Genomic DNA, 16,870 nt, shown 5'->3' on the forward strand with positions numbered 1-16,870 from the left:
ATTCTTTCCTCTTTTAATATTGAAACATTACTTACATTTAAATGATTAGTTTATCAAATACAAAATATCAGAAGGGGTCTTGTGGAGATTTTAGAAATTTCAATAGTTGAAATCATGAGTCGATTGAAGCTAGACCACCATAGAAAATCTGGAAGCACCGAACGGCCGTTTCGTCCTAGTATGGGACTCCTTAGCAGTGCGCATACACGATCCCACCCACCGTGAGATTCAAACTCAGAACCTATCAGTCTCGTGAGCGAACGCTTAACCAGTAGACCGGTGAGCTGGCCGGTGTCCAACGGTATTAATGTCTAGCTTCAACCATTCTACGAAATTGCTCCACCGTAAACCATTGTCTTCAGTGAGCTGATATCTCACAACAAACCTGATTGAACTCCACTGGTCACGGTTTCTCACTAGACCTCCAGGAAATGCCTGTTGAATTCAGTCACTAGTGAGCAGATGATTATTATTATCGGAAGGGGGTTTTGTGGAGATTTTAGTAATTTCACTAGTTGAAATCATGAGTCATTTGAAACTAGACCACCATTGGTTCGAATGTCATGGTGTGGAGTAGTGTGATCATGGATTCGTACTGCTGATGAGTTGCACACTAGGACGAAACGGCCGTTCAGTGCTTTGGGGTTTTCCATGGTGTTCTAGCTTCAATTGACTCATGATTTTAACTAATGAAAATACAAAATAATCAAAATATATTTTATCATTAAATGAGGATAAATACGAAAATGAATATCATTAGACTGAAAGTCCTCTACCATAAAAAAGCAAACAAACAGAAAAAAAACCCACTTTTAATGTCTTATTATTTGCTTCATTATTTATCAATCTCATTAGTATTTCTACTCACTTCATTCTAGTTAGTGGCTTGAATATTTATTCAGTTCTTTCTTTTTAAAAATATTTATTTCTGATTAAGTGTTGTGTATTGTTGGTATATTATTATTATTGTCCTATTCATTCATATCAACAATTCCTAGAAGATATCCATAGAAAGAAATGCTTGAAAAGAAGAAGAGAAAAACAACATCTATTCAACGTCTTTTTTTAATGCTTGAAGGAAGATACTTTTTTTAAAATAATAATAATAAACATTATGTAATATAAATATGGATATTGACAAATTGAATAAAATAAGATAAATTAATTCATAATCACGCAAAATAAATTGAACTTTGAAGTAAATTAATTGAACTCTTATCAAGTAATAACAAGCATAACAACAACGAAAATAATAATAAGGATAATAACGAGATAGAGAAGAAGAAAAAAATATAACGAAAATAATGAGTAGTATAAACTTTCAGAAAGTTTGATTAGATATATGTTTATGTAAAGATAAGAAGAAAACAAAACTCCATATATAATCGGCTGGATAATTTAAAGAGTAAAATAAGAGAGAAAATATGTAGATTAAGTGTTATAAAGTGGATATTTGCCTAACGACAATATTATAAATTACAACTGAAAACTGACCATTATTATCATATTAGATTAGTATGAACAATACTAGAAATTAATATGACGTAAACAAATGCAAAAAAAACACTTGAAATAATAATAAGGTGGAGAATAGGAGGAAGAAGAAGGTAATAAAGTGATATCGATGAATAGGGGGTGTTTTTATTATGAAATATAAGGGAGAGATTAATCACAATGGGAAAGTGAATTTTATATTAAAATATATTATTAAACAAAGAAAAAAAACAAGCTTGAATTGTTTTGCATAATAGGCAAGTGCATATATATATATATATATATATATATATATATGCTTGTTTACACATACGTATATACATATAGCCTAAATTAATAAACCGTGACATTTAAATTTAATAAAACTAGTGGAAATATGTTTTTCTTTTGAACACACTAATTATATAGTATGAATGCTTACAAACAGCCGATATATTTTACGGAAAATGTATGTATGTGCTGGAATGAGGATATTTGTTCAGTTCTACGTGATAGTAAACATAGGCTTTTGCTATGAATAGTATATATATATATATATATATATATATATATATATTATACATATATTTTTGTTTATAAAATTATTCATTCAGTAAAATTATAAACTTTAACATTAAAAAAAGTTGAATTCTAGGAACATTGTGCAAACTACAAGCCTCCATAAAAAGTTTATCGAAGAATCTATTCTCTCATGGACAACGAAGAAAATAACATTAAGATTCTAATGACTAAATGTATGTTTATATATACACAGTCGTGTATTCATGTGTATTGACATATATATATATATAGGTGTTCGTGCAACAGAAATTCTTAATTATACTGAATTACACATTGTCAGGTTGAAAGAGAGAAAAAAAGGTAAAATAAAAACTATTGAAAAATAGAAAATAATTGAATGTGAATATTTAATTATTTTTATTATAATATGGTTGACCAAATATGCACGCGATCAGGTGTAAACGATTTGAAATACATTTCTATGCTTGTTATGTTTTGTTTCTTTTTGTTGTTGTCGTTTCTTTTGTTTTTTATTTTCATCGAATGAAAAGTGTTCTACATCATCATCATCATCACCATCATCATCTTCATTATTAAAGTAGAATAGTAAAAAGTGTGAAATAAATCAACAATGTGGGAAAACTAAAGAGGCGAATATATTTTCTGAAATTTTTTTTCCCTTAAAATTATAATTAAGTTTTGATGGAATTATGTATGGAAAATAAAAGGCGTGTTGTTTCCAGTGAATTTTTTTTCTATTTTTCTTTAAAAACAGAACTGTTTACAAGGGAAAATTTTCCCTCAGTCTCAAAGTAAATACATTTAAACAGTTATCTTTTTATTTATGGAAAATAAATTAATTCAGTAAATGTGCGAAATTCTGTCAATAAATACAAACACTTTTTATACAGTAGATTAGCTTGTAAATGATTTAGAAAAAAATGCCTAACGAAATTTGTTGTATATCAACAAATAGTTATATGCATATTCGTATTGTCTATACTCACAAACTGTAGACTGCTTCTTATAAGTCAATATTGAGATAAGCACTTTATTTCCTAGTCACTAAAGAAAATAACACACTCAAAGATTCTAAACAGAAATGGAGGATGGTGCTTATAATGCTTGTGACTTCAGGCAATATCGAGGAAATCCGTACAGGATGCACATATGCCAATAACAGACTGATCGATTACAATTCTAAACATCAATAGGAAGATTCAAAAAACCAGAATAAAAAAGGGAAGATCTTGAGCTAGATCACATAGTGAGCTCGCGTATGTCTGCTGCTGAGGAGTCCCATATAATAAAACAAAACAGCGGTTCTGTGATTTATAGATATTTTAGTTTCCAGAATCATTTCTTCACAAGAAGATCATAGAATAGGTATAGGAGTTAAATTACCAAGCTTTTGACGAAGTCAGAATTAACTGACATTCTACTTTTTATCTTGTTCACCAACATAGAAAGCATCGATAATATGTGGTTTAAAGAGTAAGAAAGAACAAGACTAGCATATTTTACTGTTTATTATATATAAGTACCGTCTGTACACAGCACAGAGAAGAATGGTTACTCCTCAGAAGGTTTTCATTATAGCTAGCGAGCTGAAAAAGTGAAACAAATTGCTTCTTAACTATTATTAAGATCATGAATAATTTATCTTCAAGTTGCAATAAATATGTTTTCAATTTAACAGGATATTTATCCTATTGGTATTTGTTTTCATCAAAATTTGGTATTAACTAAAGAACCGTAGCAAGCCAGAGACCAGTGGATATATACTTACTTACTTGCGTATGCCTGTTACTCTTCGTGAAGGAGCATAAGCCGCTCACCAGCATTCTCTATTGAACCCCGACCTGAGCAATCCTTTCTAGCTCTTTCCAGATTTTATTCATCCTTTTCATGTCTGCTTCTATTTCCGAACGTAATGTGTACTTTGGCCTTCCACTTTTCCGCTTCCCTTCAGGATTCCAAGTTAGGGCCTGTCTCGTGATGCAGTTTGACGATTTGCGTAATGTATGTCCTATCTATTTCCATCGTCTTTTCCTAATTTCCTATTCAGCGGGAAGCTGGTTTGTTCTCTCCCACAGAAGGCTGTTGCTGATGATATCTGGCCAATGGATGTTGAGTATCCTTCGTAGACAGCTATTTATAAATACTTGTACCTTCTTGATGGTGGTGGTTGTAGTTCTTCAAGTTTCAGCTCCATACAGTAGAACTGCGTTGAAGTTGGTATTGAAGGTTGTGACTTTGAAATTGACTGAGAGTTGTTTTGAGTTTCATATGTTCTTTAATTGTAGGAATGCAGCCCTTGCTTTGCCAATCCTCGCCATTACGTCTGCATCTGAACCTCCTTGTTCATCGATGGTGCGAAGTCCAAATCGTCTAATTGGTTCTGAGCTATCCATTGTATTCCGTGTTTTCCCTCAGATGTCGAGGTCTTCATAATCCAGTCGACCACCAGAAGAAAGAGGAAGGGAGAGAGTAGACAGCCTTGTCTGACTCCGGTTTCTACTTGGAATGCGTCTGCCAACTGTCCTCCATGCACTACTTTGCACTGTAGTTCGTCGTATGAGTTTCGAATAATGTTGACAATCTCCTCAGCAACCCCGTAGTGTCGAAGGAGTCTCCATAACGTTCTACTATCCACACTGTCAAATTCATTTTCATAATCAATGAAGTTGGTGTATAGTGACGAGTTCCACACAACTGATTGTTCGACGATGATCCGTAGTGTCGCAATTCGGTCTGTGTACGACCGATCCCTACGGAATCCAGCTTGTTGATCTCGAAGTTGGGTGTCTACTGCATCTTTCATCCGATTCAACAACACTCTGTTAAAGACAGTGGATATATACTTTATTTTAAATTGGAATTTCTCATTCGCGTAAAATTATGATAAACAAATATAGATCATTAGAGTCAACAATTCTCTATGAACCATTAGTTCAACAACTTAGGTGTTCAATGTAACCAAGTCAATTAACAATAATATTGTAATAGAGTATAATTTGTGTTGAACTGTTAGCCTAACGATATGTAAATGATCTATTAATTAACTGATGTGCTTAGCTTAACTAATAACCATTATTTTATTCATAGAAGCTTAAATAAACAAAAACGCAACAGGTACATAAATAACATTTTATATTCCATTATAAATATTAATAACATTTTTCTTGACAAAAACTACCCACATTTTAAAAATTTTACTAAAAATAAAAAAGAGATCACTTTATTAAAACTTCCACCCCCCCAGAAAAATTTCCTCATATTTTCTTCGCATATAAATTAAGCCAAGAAATCTCATATTATTATATATCCATGAATGAATCATGTCAAGATGAATGATGTCATAAACTTCCAGTCAATATTGATACAGAACCGGTATATATCTAGATAAACATGACATTATCCCTGTGAGAACAAAAAAACAAAACTAAAAACTATGATCTCATATGTGTATAGGATCAATGTTAATGACTTGAATGACTAAGATATTATATAATTTTAAGGTTTGTATCTATTTTATTTTATTTTTAAAAGGATCATTGCTTTAGGCAGGGTCATCATCATTAATACCTCACACACAGACACACACACAGTCCTTATTATTTTTACTCTACTTTCCTCTGAAAAAAGGTTATTACTATTACGGCTCTTATTATTTTCATCATTGTGAGATATGACAGAAAAAAACTTCAACTAGCTATGAAGTATACATTTTCTTGTCAGTTTTTCATTTAAATATATTTTTGTTCATGGTTCAGTTATCTTAACCTTATGTCACCTGACACTTGAAAAACGGTAACAGGTGAATAGAAATAGTTTGCGTGTTATGCAAGAAACTACTTTTTTTTCTAAAAAAAAACAACAAACAAATGCTAATTAATATATAAATATCAGTTTTTATAATTTATATTTGATCTGTTCACTATAATTTTTTTTTCTGTGTTACTAAAAAAAGGAAACATAATTTGTATGGTTTGTTTTACCAATTTTTCTGATAGAATCGGAACCTAAAGTAATTAATAGCGAATCAACAGCAAATTCTTCTGATTTAACAAATACAAAACCATTGGACATTGGATTACAATCACAACCGATTAAATCTTTACCAAATTCTTTATCTAACCAACTTTCACCAAATGATATAGCTCAGTATATTTCCACAAATACTTCAACGAATTCACTTCCCTATATCCCATTTGATTTAGTAAATAATTTAGAAACACAGATGAACGATAGCAATGCTACAGAATTAAGCCGAATTCCATTATCGAATACTCCGTGCAGTAGTGATGATTCTATAAATCACACATCAATAGCAGCTGCAGCCGCTGTTGCTGCTGCCGCATTTTCTACTTTACCAATCAACCCGATTGCAACAATGACAGCAGTTGGTGCAGTAGGCGATTCTCTTAGCAATCGATCATGGAACACTATTACTCAGTTATCCACAAATAAAAATGTAAACAATCAATCTACATTCAATCAATTGAGCTCAGAGGTTTCACCAACAAGTTCCATAGGAAACACCTCAAATTCTGTCGTCCAGTCTGGTATACCACGAAAATCGCCTAATCAAATGCGCGTATTGTGTGATATTTGTAATAAATGGATCTGTAATAAATATTTTTTAAGAACACACAAAGCGAACAAACATGGCGTGACAGATCCGTCTTTAGGATCCTTAGAATGTTATCGATCTGGCCATGAAAAGTCATTTCCTACTATGAAATCACATATGAATACATCTTTTCGACGAATAATGAATGAGTGTAGCAGAGATACATCTCAAGAAGAAGACAAAAATATTGGCGACTACACTAATCCAAATTGTATACTTAGTTCTCCTTGTGAATCCCAAGTATCGTTTAAAAATTCAAGTATAACATCCACTCAAGAACGACGGACCCAAAACTCCGAACAAACAATAATTAGTTGTGATAATTCAATAGGAACTCCCTTAACATCTAGTGATGTTTCATTCCCTTTGACATTCCAAACTACTGTCGCTACAAATTTACCTTGGCTTGGTTATGGGTTTCCATACCAATCATCATCATTAGTTTCATATCCAACAATTAACTATCCGAATATACTACCATTCCCAATGCTTCCGAACTCAGATATCTATCCATATTCACAGACAAATATAGCTGGAAAATTAGAGACAACGGAATCAGTTTTACATAAATCCGATTTACACAAAAGCTCAACAGATAAAGAATCTGAAAATGAAGAGAACAAGGTTAGAATTAGCCTAAATTTTTGTTATATATTTAATTAGATTCTTTGAAATAATAGATAGAAGGATATTTATAAGTAACTTTATAATAAAATGAAAAATATAGCTTTCACTGCAAATAATTCAGTATTGAATAATTTAAGAATTTTCGCTGGTAAAATACCACCACTCCATAAGAGATCAGAAAACAGAGCCCTTAAGTCATAATATGAGCTTTATACTATTTTAGACATTCGCTGGTACACAATTTTAACTTTGGCCAGTTTATTCATTCCTATTTGTGAATTATTAATTCATGTACTTTCAACTTAAGTAACTTCATTTTATCACTACTTTTTGACAAAATTCAACTTTAACTCAGCTAGAAACTGTTTAACTTAGTCAAGTTATATGGTTTTAGAATGAATATTGCTTAAGCTTTTGGATTGACTGGAGGATAATTCAATGCTGAATAAAGCGGAGAAAAATGGGAATTCTCGAGAGATTTCATCGAATTTCGGCATCTTTAATTGATATGTTTAAGAACTTCAAAGATCATATTTAGAATATAATCTGATTTAACAAATGATATTTATAGTTATTCATCATCCTAAGTATTTTACAACATCAACCTCTTAATTCATTGGGTGTTTTCATTATATACATTGAATATCATAAATTAATTCATTAAACTAAAGTTAATCAACATAATATTGAGTAGAAATACAATCAAAGTTTAGAATAGTTCTTCGTTCAATTCTCTAGCTCAAGGATGTTGAAGATTATATCAGTGATCTAATTTATGACGTAACCTATAGATTATAAAAGAGTTTATATCCTAGTTTATGTTATATGCTTACTATGCAAGCGGCAATAACATTACATACATAGAATTGCTTTAGATTTTGTACCATATTGTCTAAAGTTTGATTCTTTATGCAATAAGTCATCAATATATATTAAAAGGTAATTTAACAATAGATTATTTCGTACAGTTAATAATATTGTATGTGCTCAAATCCCTTCTGTATTATTTATCAGTCAATGTTAACTCTTTTTATCTACCTAGATGAATATATCTTCTATTGTACTTTATAAACACAAATAGTTTCATAACAGTTAGGACCTAAATATAGAAATTTTAATAAAATTGAAATTAGATTTGTAATTTTTTTGAGAACCCTGATTATATAATTTCATTTCTTACATTTAATGTATATTAATTAATCATTATTGATTTATTATTGATGAGTGGTCGTTATAAATAGTACTACAAGAGAATTCTAATGATGATCATAATTTCTCAGTTCGTTTTTCTAAAAGAAAAAAAAACGAACAAATAACTAAAACCGATGCAATAAATTACGTCAATAATCAATAGTGGCTAAAAATAGAATCGTTTAGTTAAATATTTAAATGAGATTCATTATTGCAAAGAATATTGTATTCTTGTTTAATGTAGTTTGAAAACATGATCCATAATTCATGATTCTAATATGAATTGAAATGAGTTCTTTTTTCTCTTTACATCTTTCATTATCGGTTCATATTTTCTCATTTGTAATGGAAATCACTTTTATCCATCATGTAGTTAAGTTGCAACAACAACAACAAAAATATTAACTGAACCTATTAAATTGATTATTTCAAGGAAACATATAGATTGTTTGGGAAAAAAACTAAGTAACTAAATAACCAATAACGAATGTATCCCTTTTGTATACAAATAATCGATTTTGTTCAAAATGTTTACTTTTTTTAATGTTTTCTTTTGTTCTACTAAATTATTTCGTTTTTTTTCTCTCGCATTTTTCCTGTTTAACAGAATCCTTTAAATTTAAGTTTAAAAATAACTTCAGAAGATCAGAAGAATATTTGTTGTTGTACAGTATTGAATATAACAACTAATACCGTTTCTATTGGTAATAATAACAATCTTAGTAGTGTTACAACCAATATTACTAATAAGTCACAAGAAACAAACATAACAAATAGTAAAATGAATTGGTTAAAACGGGGACAACTAATGAAGAAATATTTTAAAAATCAATACTTTAGTTCATTTTGCATCAATCATTCACGTCAACGATTACATTACATATCAAATCAATTGTTATTATCATTACAATTAAAGAGAAAATCTATTCAGTATGTTAGAAGAAAAATGTATATGAAAAGAAAACAGAATACTGTAAGTAGTTTCATCCCTCTATTTAGTAACATTTTTGTCTTGTTTATTTTAAAAATCATTCAATAAATTAAGTAGTAATTTCAAGATTAAGAAAGAATGTGAAAGAGGAAATTTAAACAAAAATAAACATTGAGCTCAATTTCGTGGATTAGTTGAAGTTAGACATTAACACCGTTGCATACCGACTCAGTGGTCTAGAGGTCCTGGGTTCGAATCTCGCGGGAGCGGGGGCGGGGGCGGAGTAGTGAATACGCACTGCTGAGGAGTCTAATACTAGGACGAAACGGCCATCCAGTGCTTCCATGTATTCCATGGCGGTCTAGCTTCAATTGACCCATGATCTCAACCATTAAAATTACTTAAAGATGAATTGATAGTCAGTAGTGTCTCAATGGAATGAATAAATAATTATGTTGATTCAGTAGGATATATACTTGAAGTTTTTGAATTTGTTGTTTAGAGGGACCACAGACATGTACTACTGAGTTGTTCCTAGCTATGGTAAAACAACTAAACAAGTCTTAAAGTCTTTTCCACTATCTCTCAAGTTTTGTCAGTTTACAATGAAAATTAGCGATCAGTAATACGTACAACATATTTCTGTAGATCCAGATACCACTGAATTTCACTGAAATCAGTGTTGTATTATCTGATATTTTTGATTAAGATCACGAATGAATGAATGTCAGACTACCATTAAAAACCTGAAAGCACTGGATGGCCGTTTCGTCTTAGTATGGGTGTACACTTCAAAGGAGTCCCATACTAAAACGAAACGACCGTTCAGTGCTTCAAGGTTTCCAGTGGTAGTCTCACATTCATTCATTCATGATTTCAAACAAAAACTCAACAATCTCCACAACTCCATTGCTAATATCTGATATTTATAAAACACTGAAGAAAATGATAACGATTTTATTCAGTTTCTGAAAATAACACATTCATGACCATGTTCCCCAATCAAATTTAAGAAATCAACATCCATGCCAAGCTAAAATACAATCATATTTCAGACAAATACTAATATCACATGATATTTGTAGCTAAATATATGTAAATTAGTTGCATATGTCAATTATTCACACAAACTTTTCACATGATAAAAGTGGTGTTGTTTTTGAAAAACAAAGTAAAAAAAAAGAAATCAGAACATTTAACATTTTCTTTCTAATTGCACTTCATATCAATTCAGTAATTTAATCAAGTTGATTTGGTTGATAAACAAACGTGTTTAATATAAAATAATGATCTCGTCATATATTAAATTCTTAAACAAATTAGGTAAACTTCTTTGTTTTGTTTTTGCATAGTTTTGTTGTTATTATAAACTGGTTATATTCATGTAACTTTTTTTAGTGGAAATGAAATGCTAAATGAAAAATAATCAACAATTTAAAAAAAAAACACAACTGTAAATATGTATACATGAAATTTTGTTTGTAGTTAAGTGATTTATCTAGTTGTGATATATTTGTATTTCGTTATTGGTGTTGTTGTTAAATTCACATGTTCCGGTGATTACAATATTAAAACGTTATATGACAGTCTTAACTTGAAATCCATATAATCAGATACATCAACAAATATATTCATAAGAATGAAAAGAACTTCCCTGTGTTATTAAGTGATTTTATTAAACACTTCTGTGTAATATTAAGTGATTCCAGGATAATTTCATTAGTATAGTCTACATTACAAATCATACTATTATAGTGTGTGATACTGATTAACTGTTTGTGTAGAATAAAATATTCATTATATTTCATAAGTTAAAGACAAAATGTTTTTATGGATTCGAATTGTGCTTACTTCTATTTCTTTTGTGTTCTTCTGAATCATCGCTCACAGTCAGTAACAACGTGGAACTTCGTACGTACGTACATCAGTTCGAGTTGTTATACCACATTAGCACAGAAATGCAGTTGTCCATTCACATCCCGTAGTGGTAGAGGTAGTAAGAGTATAAGCAGTGATCGAAAAGATTAAGGTTTGGAGATGTTAGTTAAAAAGTATAATCCAGTGAAATAAATTTGGGAAGAGAAAAAAGAGACAAGGAGGAATCAGAAGATCAGAATTTGGAAGAACACCGCTCTATTTATAATTAAATGATGGTAAGAGTTTTTTTAGCGAGGTAGTTTTCTATGGGATAGGGTCGCTAACCCCATGCCCAATCCTCCCCCCTTATCCGGGCTTGGGACTGGCAGTAGCTCCAGAGGGGATTCAAGCGGAGTTAATTAAGCGATCTATAATATGTATATAATGTTTTTTCTTTACGAAACTACTGTTTAAATTCCTAGTAACATCTTGTTTCTGCCTGTTACCTGTAAAAGTTCACATAGTTCATACGTACAGCACCGATTTTCCTAAACTATAAACCATTAGTATAAATACATTTAAAGTGGAAATTTGTATCATTAATGAATGCCAAAAAAAGAAAATATTTAAAAAGAAATATACTTTCTCCTTTTAATGGCTTTTAAAAATTTTCTTCCGATAAAAATAGTTATTAACAAAACAAACAATATTTTACCAACTATGAAATGTAATTACTGGTAGTTATGACAACACAGGCCGTTCACTGTTCTTATGCTTTCACATTTTCCACATGACACTTGAACCTTCAAATTTTAGGTGGTAAATATAAATCTTAACTGATTCTATTTGTGTGTGTGTTTCTTTTTAAATAAATTAGGTCAATTTATAAATGAATTTAAAACAATTTTTTTTGAAAAATTCCCTGGTGTAAGACAAACAAAAACTTTATTCAAAAATATTTTGGTTGTTGTTGATTTAAATAGAAAGTTTGTAAACAAAGATGAAATATTAATTTTGAATGATACAAAGAAACTTAAATGTTCAGACTAATTGGGAATCTTTCTATAATCTGAAGCATTTTTTCTATTTTGAAAAGAAAATAATCAGTAATTAATTCTTTTATAAAATGAGAAAAAAATTATTTTTGAAACGTTTACAATTAGATTTTTGTTACCATGACATTGGGCATTTCAATTTATTACTGTAGTGAAATAAAATCTCATCGGAAAAAAATTCTTAAATTCTGTCCATCTTTCAAGACTATGAACTATGAAATGAGGTCGAATGAAATAATTTGAATGTTTGTTTAAATTTAATAATTTAATCTTCCAATAATCAAACACTTTAGAATCGACTTTTCAGATTTTCGTTACCCATGAAAAAAGATACTGATCACTATGGCTTTCCCATTAATTTTATGAAGGTTTTGTGTAAAGATAGTCTAGTCTGAAATTGACAAGTTTTTTGTAACCAAGTGAATTATCGAAATTATCAGAACATTTTTCACTTCCAACTGTAACTATACGTTGATCATCATCACTCAACCATTGATTGTCCATTAAATGTTACTTAAATTAATGATTATAGATATGATATTTCTTGGGCAAAGTTATAGGCCTAAAAACACTTAATGTTAGATGACTGACGATATTTAGAGTTTTTTTTCCTTCGAGAGTTCATCATTGTCTAAAAACTATAGTTTCTGTTCTGTTAAAATATAAGAAATATAATTATAAATATTTTTCCTCATTTTTCTATTTTTTACTAGGTTAAACACATTGAAAAAATTGAAAGTTTGCCGGTGAGTACTTGTGAAATATGTTACAGAACAATTTATCCTTACTATTCATTTAACAAATTTGGAAGACCGGTCAATTATCACTGTTATTCAAAACATCTACAACAAAGACAACAACGAAGAAAGAAAATGATAAGATCTCATAACTCACTTTGCGAATTACAGTCTTGTAAAACGAATTCACCAGTAAATTATGAAAATTTTCCTACAGAAGCAATAAAAACCAAATTGACATTTTCAAATAAAATATTTTGTCCTTTATGTTTAAATGGACAAGCATTTATAGAGTTCACTGAATTCATGAAACATTTAAAACAAAATCACTCAATTTCTGAATATGAATCAGTTATGAATGTATTTAAAACACAAATGGAATTATACAACGCACAGAATTATGTCTTTCAAACAAGTAATTTTATTACTACAAGTGTTTCGGTGAAACCTGATTCATCCGACTGTAATAATCATATACCACCAATGAACAGTACTGTTACAACTATGTCATTAGCGCAGGAAAGTTCAAACCCTTCCAAAAATAATCCTCCATTCAATACTTCTTACAGTCATAATGATATTATGTATGATTTTCAAGAAAATACTAGTCAGACTCGACTGGTGAATTCAGTAGATGTTAATAAATCCATAGAAATGATACCTTCCATTGTTGTATGTCAACCTTCATTGGTATTATCACCACCACCCCTATCATTGTCAACTCCTTTCTCACCCTTTTCTAATTCATCATCATTACCATTATGTTCTCTGAGTTCTTCTACAATTACAAACTCTGCAGTCTCTACACCTAGACCTCTTGGAAGGCCATTATTTATGCCAATTAATTCTTTCACAAAAACTTTATCTACAATCTAAAAGAAGTAATTATTATAAAAACAAATTTGAGTACATATTCTGACCATTTTAACATAAACATCTATGTATATGATAATTTAAATTCATGTTAATAAAAAAAGAAGAATTTTCGATCTTCAATCACTACCTGTTATCGCATTTATCCTATTATTGATCTCAATCATCAATGTACTATTGTCCATTTGTTAAGTTTCCAGAAAATCACCAGTATAATATGAGTATATATATATATATTGGAGAATATTGACTAACAAATGAAAGTTCCAAAAATAATTTCTACTCATTTTACCAATGTAAAATATAGAAAATACTGACTTATTTGTTTGTTTTAAGCATACAAACTCATGCTCTATTTATAATCATTACTAACTCAAATAAGCAGTTAGTGAATACCTATCTTCAAATTCTATATATTTCATATATTGTTTTAATTTTCTTTCTTATCTGTTTTTATTAAATCAAGAATAAACAAATGCAAATGAATGAATATATTACTTCAGTAAAACAAAGCAAAATGAATTTCCAATATCATCTGTATTTCTTTTCTAATAACATTTTTTCTCACTTCCTAATGATATTACTTATAATTAATTAATATCATTTTTCCTTTTTTTTATAAGGTTTGTACATATTGTCATGTATACTTTAAATTTGAACAGTTTTTACCTATGTTTTAGTAACAGAATCAACAGTTGAGTATCAAAGCAGGTACATATACAGACTCACTTATGGACATACATCATTGCATACAGATATATACAGACTAGAAGGTTAACATGCACTAACAAATCATTTCACAGTCAATGTAACCGATTATATATATATATATATATATATATATATATATATGCTACACTTGTGATTGTAACTATAAGCAAAAACATGATAAATAAACTATAAAAAGGAAATGAAATGAAAAGAGGAAAGACAAAGAGAGAGAGAGAGAAAAGGAAAGGAAGAGAGGTAAAAGAAGATTGAGTATCAAAATTTATGAGATTAATTCTTGCAGATATAAATATAAAAGTACAAAATAAATAATAAATATATTATTCATTTTATGTGCAAAGAAAAATTAAATAAATTTTCTGGTGTATTGTTTTATTTCTTTGGATAGTTTACCGAGTAATAATTTCTCATTCTCTGGTGTTATTACACAATATCGTTACTTTTAGATGTTTATGTTAAATAAATATCTTCTAAAATGTATATTTGAAAAGAATAAGAGAATATATGTGTTTGATAATTATATTTTCTATGAATCAAATTTAGATTAAAACAAATTCAACCGGGTCTGTTGTGAGATAGTAACCCACTGATGACAATAGTTGACGGTGGTGCAATTTCGTGGATTAGTTGAAGTTAGACATTGACAACGTTGGATACCGGCTCAGTTGGTTTAGAGGTTAGGAGCTCGCGTGCGAGACTGATAGGTCCTGGGTTCGAATATTGTGAGGTGGGATCGTAGATGCGCACTGCTGAGGAGTCCCATACTAGGACGAAAAAACCGTCCAGTGCTTCCAGATCTTCTATAGTGGTCTATCTTCAAATGACTCATGATCTCAACTATTGAGTTAAGATGAAAATTAACAGTCGGTAATAATAAACTCGTGGTAGATATTAATTGTCAAGTGAGAAATTCAGTATAAGGAACAATGAATCTGGTAAGAAACCATGGAGATGATTTTTAAAATAACTGAATCATACCAATAAACCGTGGTTATTAGTAATCCGAATGAGTTACGAGAATCGTATAACTTTCCCAAACACTTAATTACATATTCATTTTATGTGATAAAGATATGTTTGAAAATTGTAGAATTATAAACATTCATAGATGTAATTGATCACTTTAAAATAAACACTGGTATATCAAACAGTTATCTTTATGAAAATCATTGACTGCAATTCATGCTATATTCTAGACAATTAGAAAAAAACAGTTACATTTGTTAGTTACGATTGCATATCATGAAAAATAAATCGACCAGCTCTTTTGCGACAAGGAGATAATTAGCCTTTGAAATTGGTTTATGTGGATAGATAACCTCAATAAATACAAAAATGTTCTTGAAACCTTTTTGCCATTTTTTAAACTGTAAGCAAACAGGAAGGACAAGTAGAAATTTAATATTGTTGTGTATGTACGGTTTGTTTGAATAGTTTTAGAATTTTACTTTGATCAATCACTAAGTGATAACCGATGTCGTACTTATCTTTCCCTTAGCGTTGTTTCAATTTTATGGATCGAGTTGTAAAAAGATACCTAAGTGATTTGTTACTGCAAACACTGCTATCTTATGTTGAATGTTAAGAAGAAATTCGTTGAAAAAACAGAATCTAGTCTTTGTACTAGTTGGTACTTCCCAACAGAGGATATCTTCTATCTTAGAGTTTTTAAAAAAGCTTTTCTGCATTGAAATTTCAGACAATGGAACTTAGTTACACTCTTATCTCAATCCTCTGTACTGCCTAAAGTATTATTATTATTAATGGCTTTATTCAATATTATATTTTGGTACAATATAGAATTCTCAGCACAAGTAGTTCTACTAATGTTTCCACGGAGCTCCAGTAATCTTTACTCCACTCATTGAAAGGTTAACGAAATGGTGCTATAGAACTACAAATTAAAGATCTGTCTAAGCAGTTGTAGGCCACATCAATGCTTATTACTCAATGTTTCACAAATAACATGATCTATTTTATGGTTAACATTGAAGAATCAAGGGAAAGGTATCCAGTTCTAGTCGAATTATATTTCAGGCGAAATTTACAAAGTCAATGGAGTATCATTTTTTGTGGTTTTACACTCACGTCATTTAATCTTTTTTCTGTGATGGTACAACACACTTTATCGTTTATATTGACAGTTTTAAGTATCACCTACATGATTCATCAGGTGAATAATAGCTAACATTTAAGAAGATAATTGCTTATCAAAGTTCTAAAATACATTGAAGACCAA

At 30.0% G+C, this 16,870-nt stretch overlaps 1 protein-coding gene across 1 annotated transcript in view; it reads left to right on the forward strand.

Moving 5' to 3' along the window:
* MS3_00004074 (uncharacterized protein) overlaps positions 1-15,140 on the forward strand; it is a 66,074-nt gene extending 50,934 nt beyond the window's left edge. The window contains exons 3-5 of the mRNA XM_012938556.3: positions 6,012-7,255; positions 9,057-9,422; positions 13,006-15,140. Coding sequence (XP_012794010.2) covers positions 6,012-7,255; positions 9,057-9,422; positions 13,006-13,905 — 2,510 coding nt within the window. The 3' untranslated portion in view covers positions 13,906-15,140. The remainder of the gene's footprint in view (positions 1-6,011; positions 7,256-9,056; positions 9,423-13,005) is intronic.
* The last annotated feature ends 1,730 nt before the right edge of the window (positions 15,141-16,870 follow it).

This window comes from Schistosoma haematobium, chromosome ZW (genome assembly GCF_000699445.3).
Source record: "Schistosoma haematobium chromosome ZW, whole genome shotgun sequence".
Classification (NCBI taxonomy): domain Eukaryota; kingdom Metazoa; phylum Platyhelminthes; class Trematoda; order Strigeidida; family Schistosomatidae; genus Schistosoma; species Schistosoma haematobium.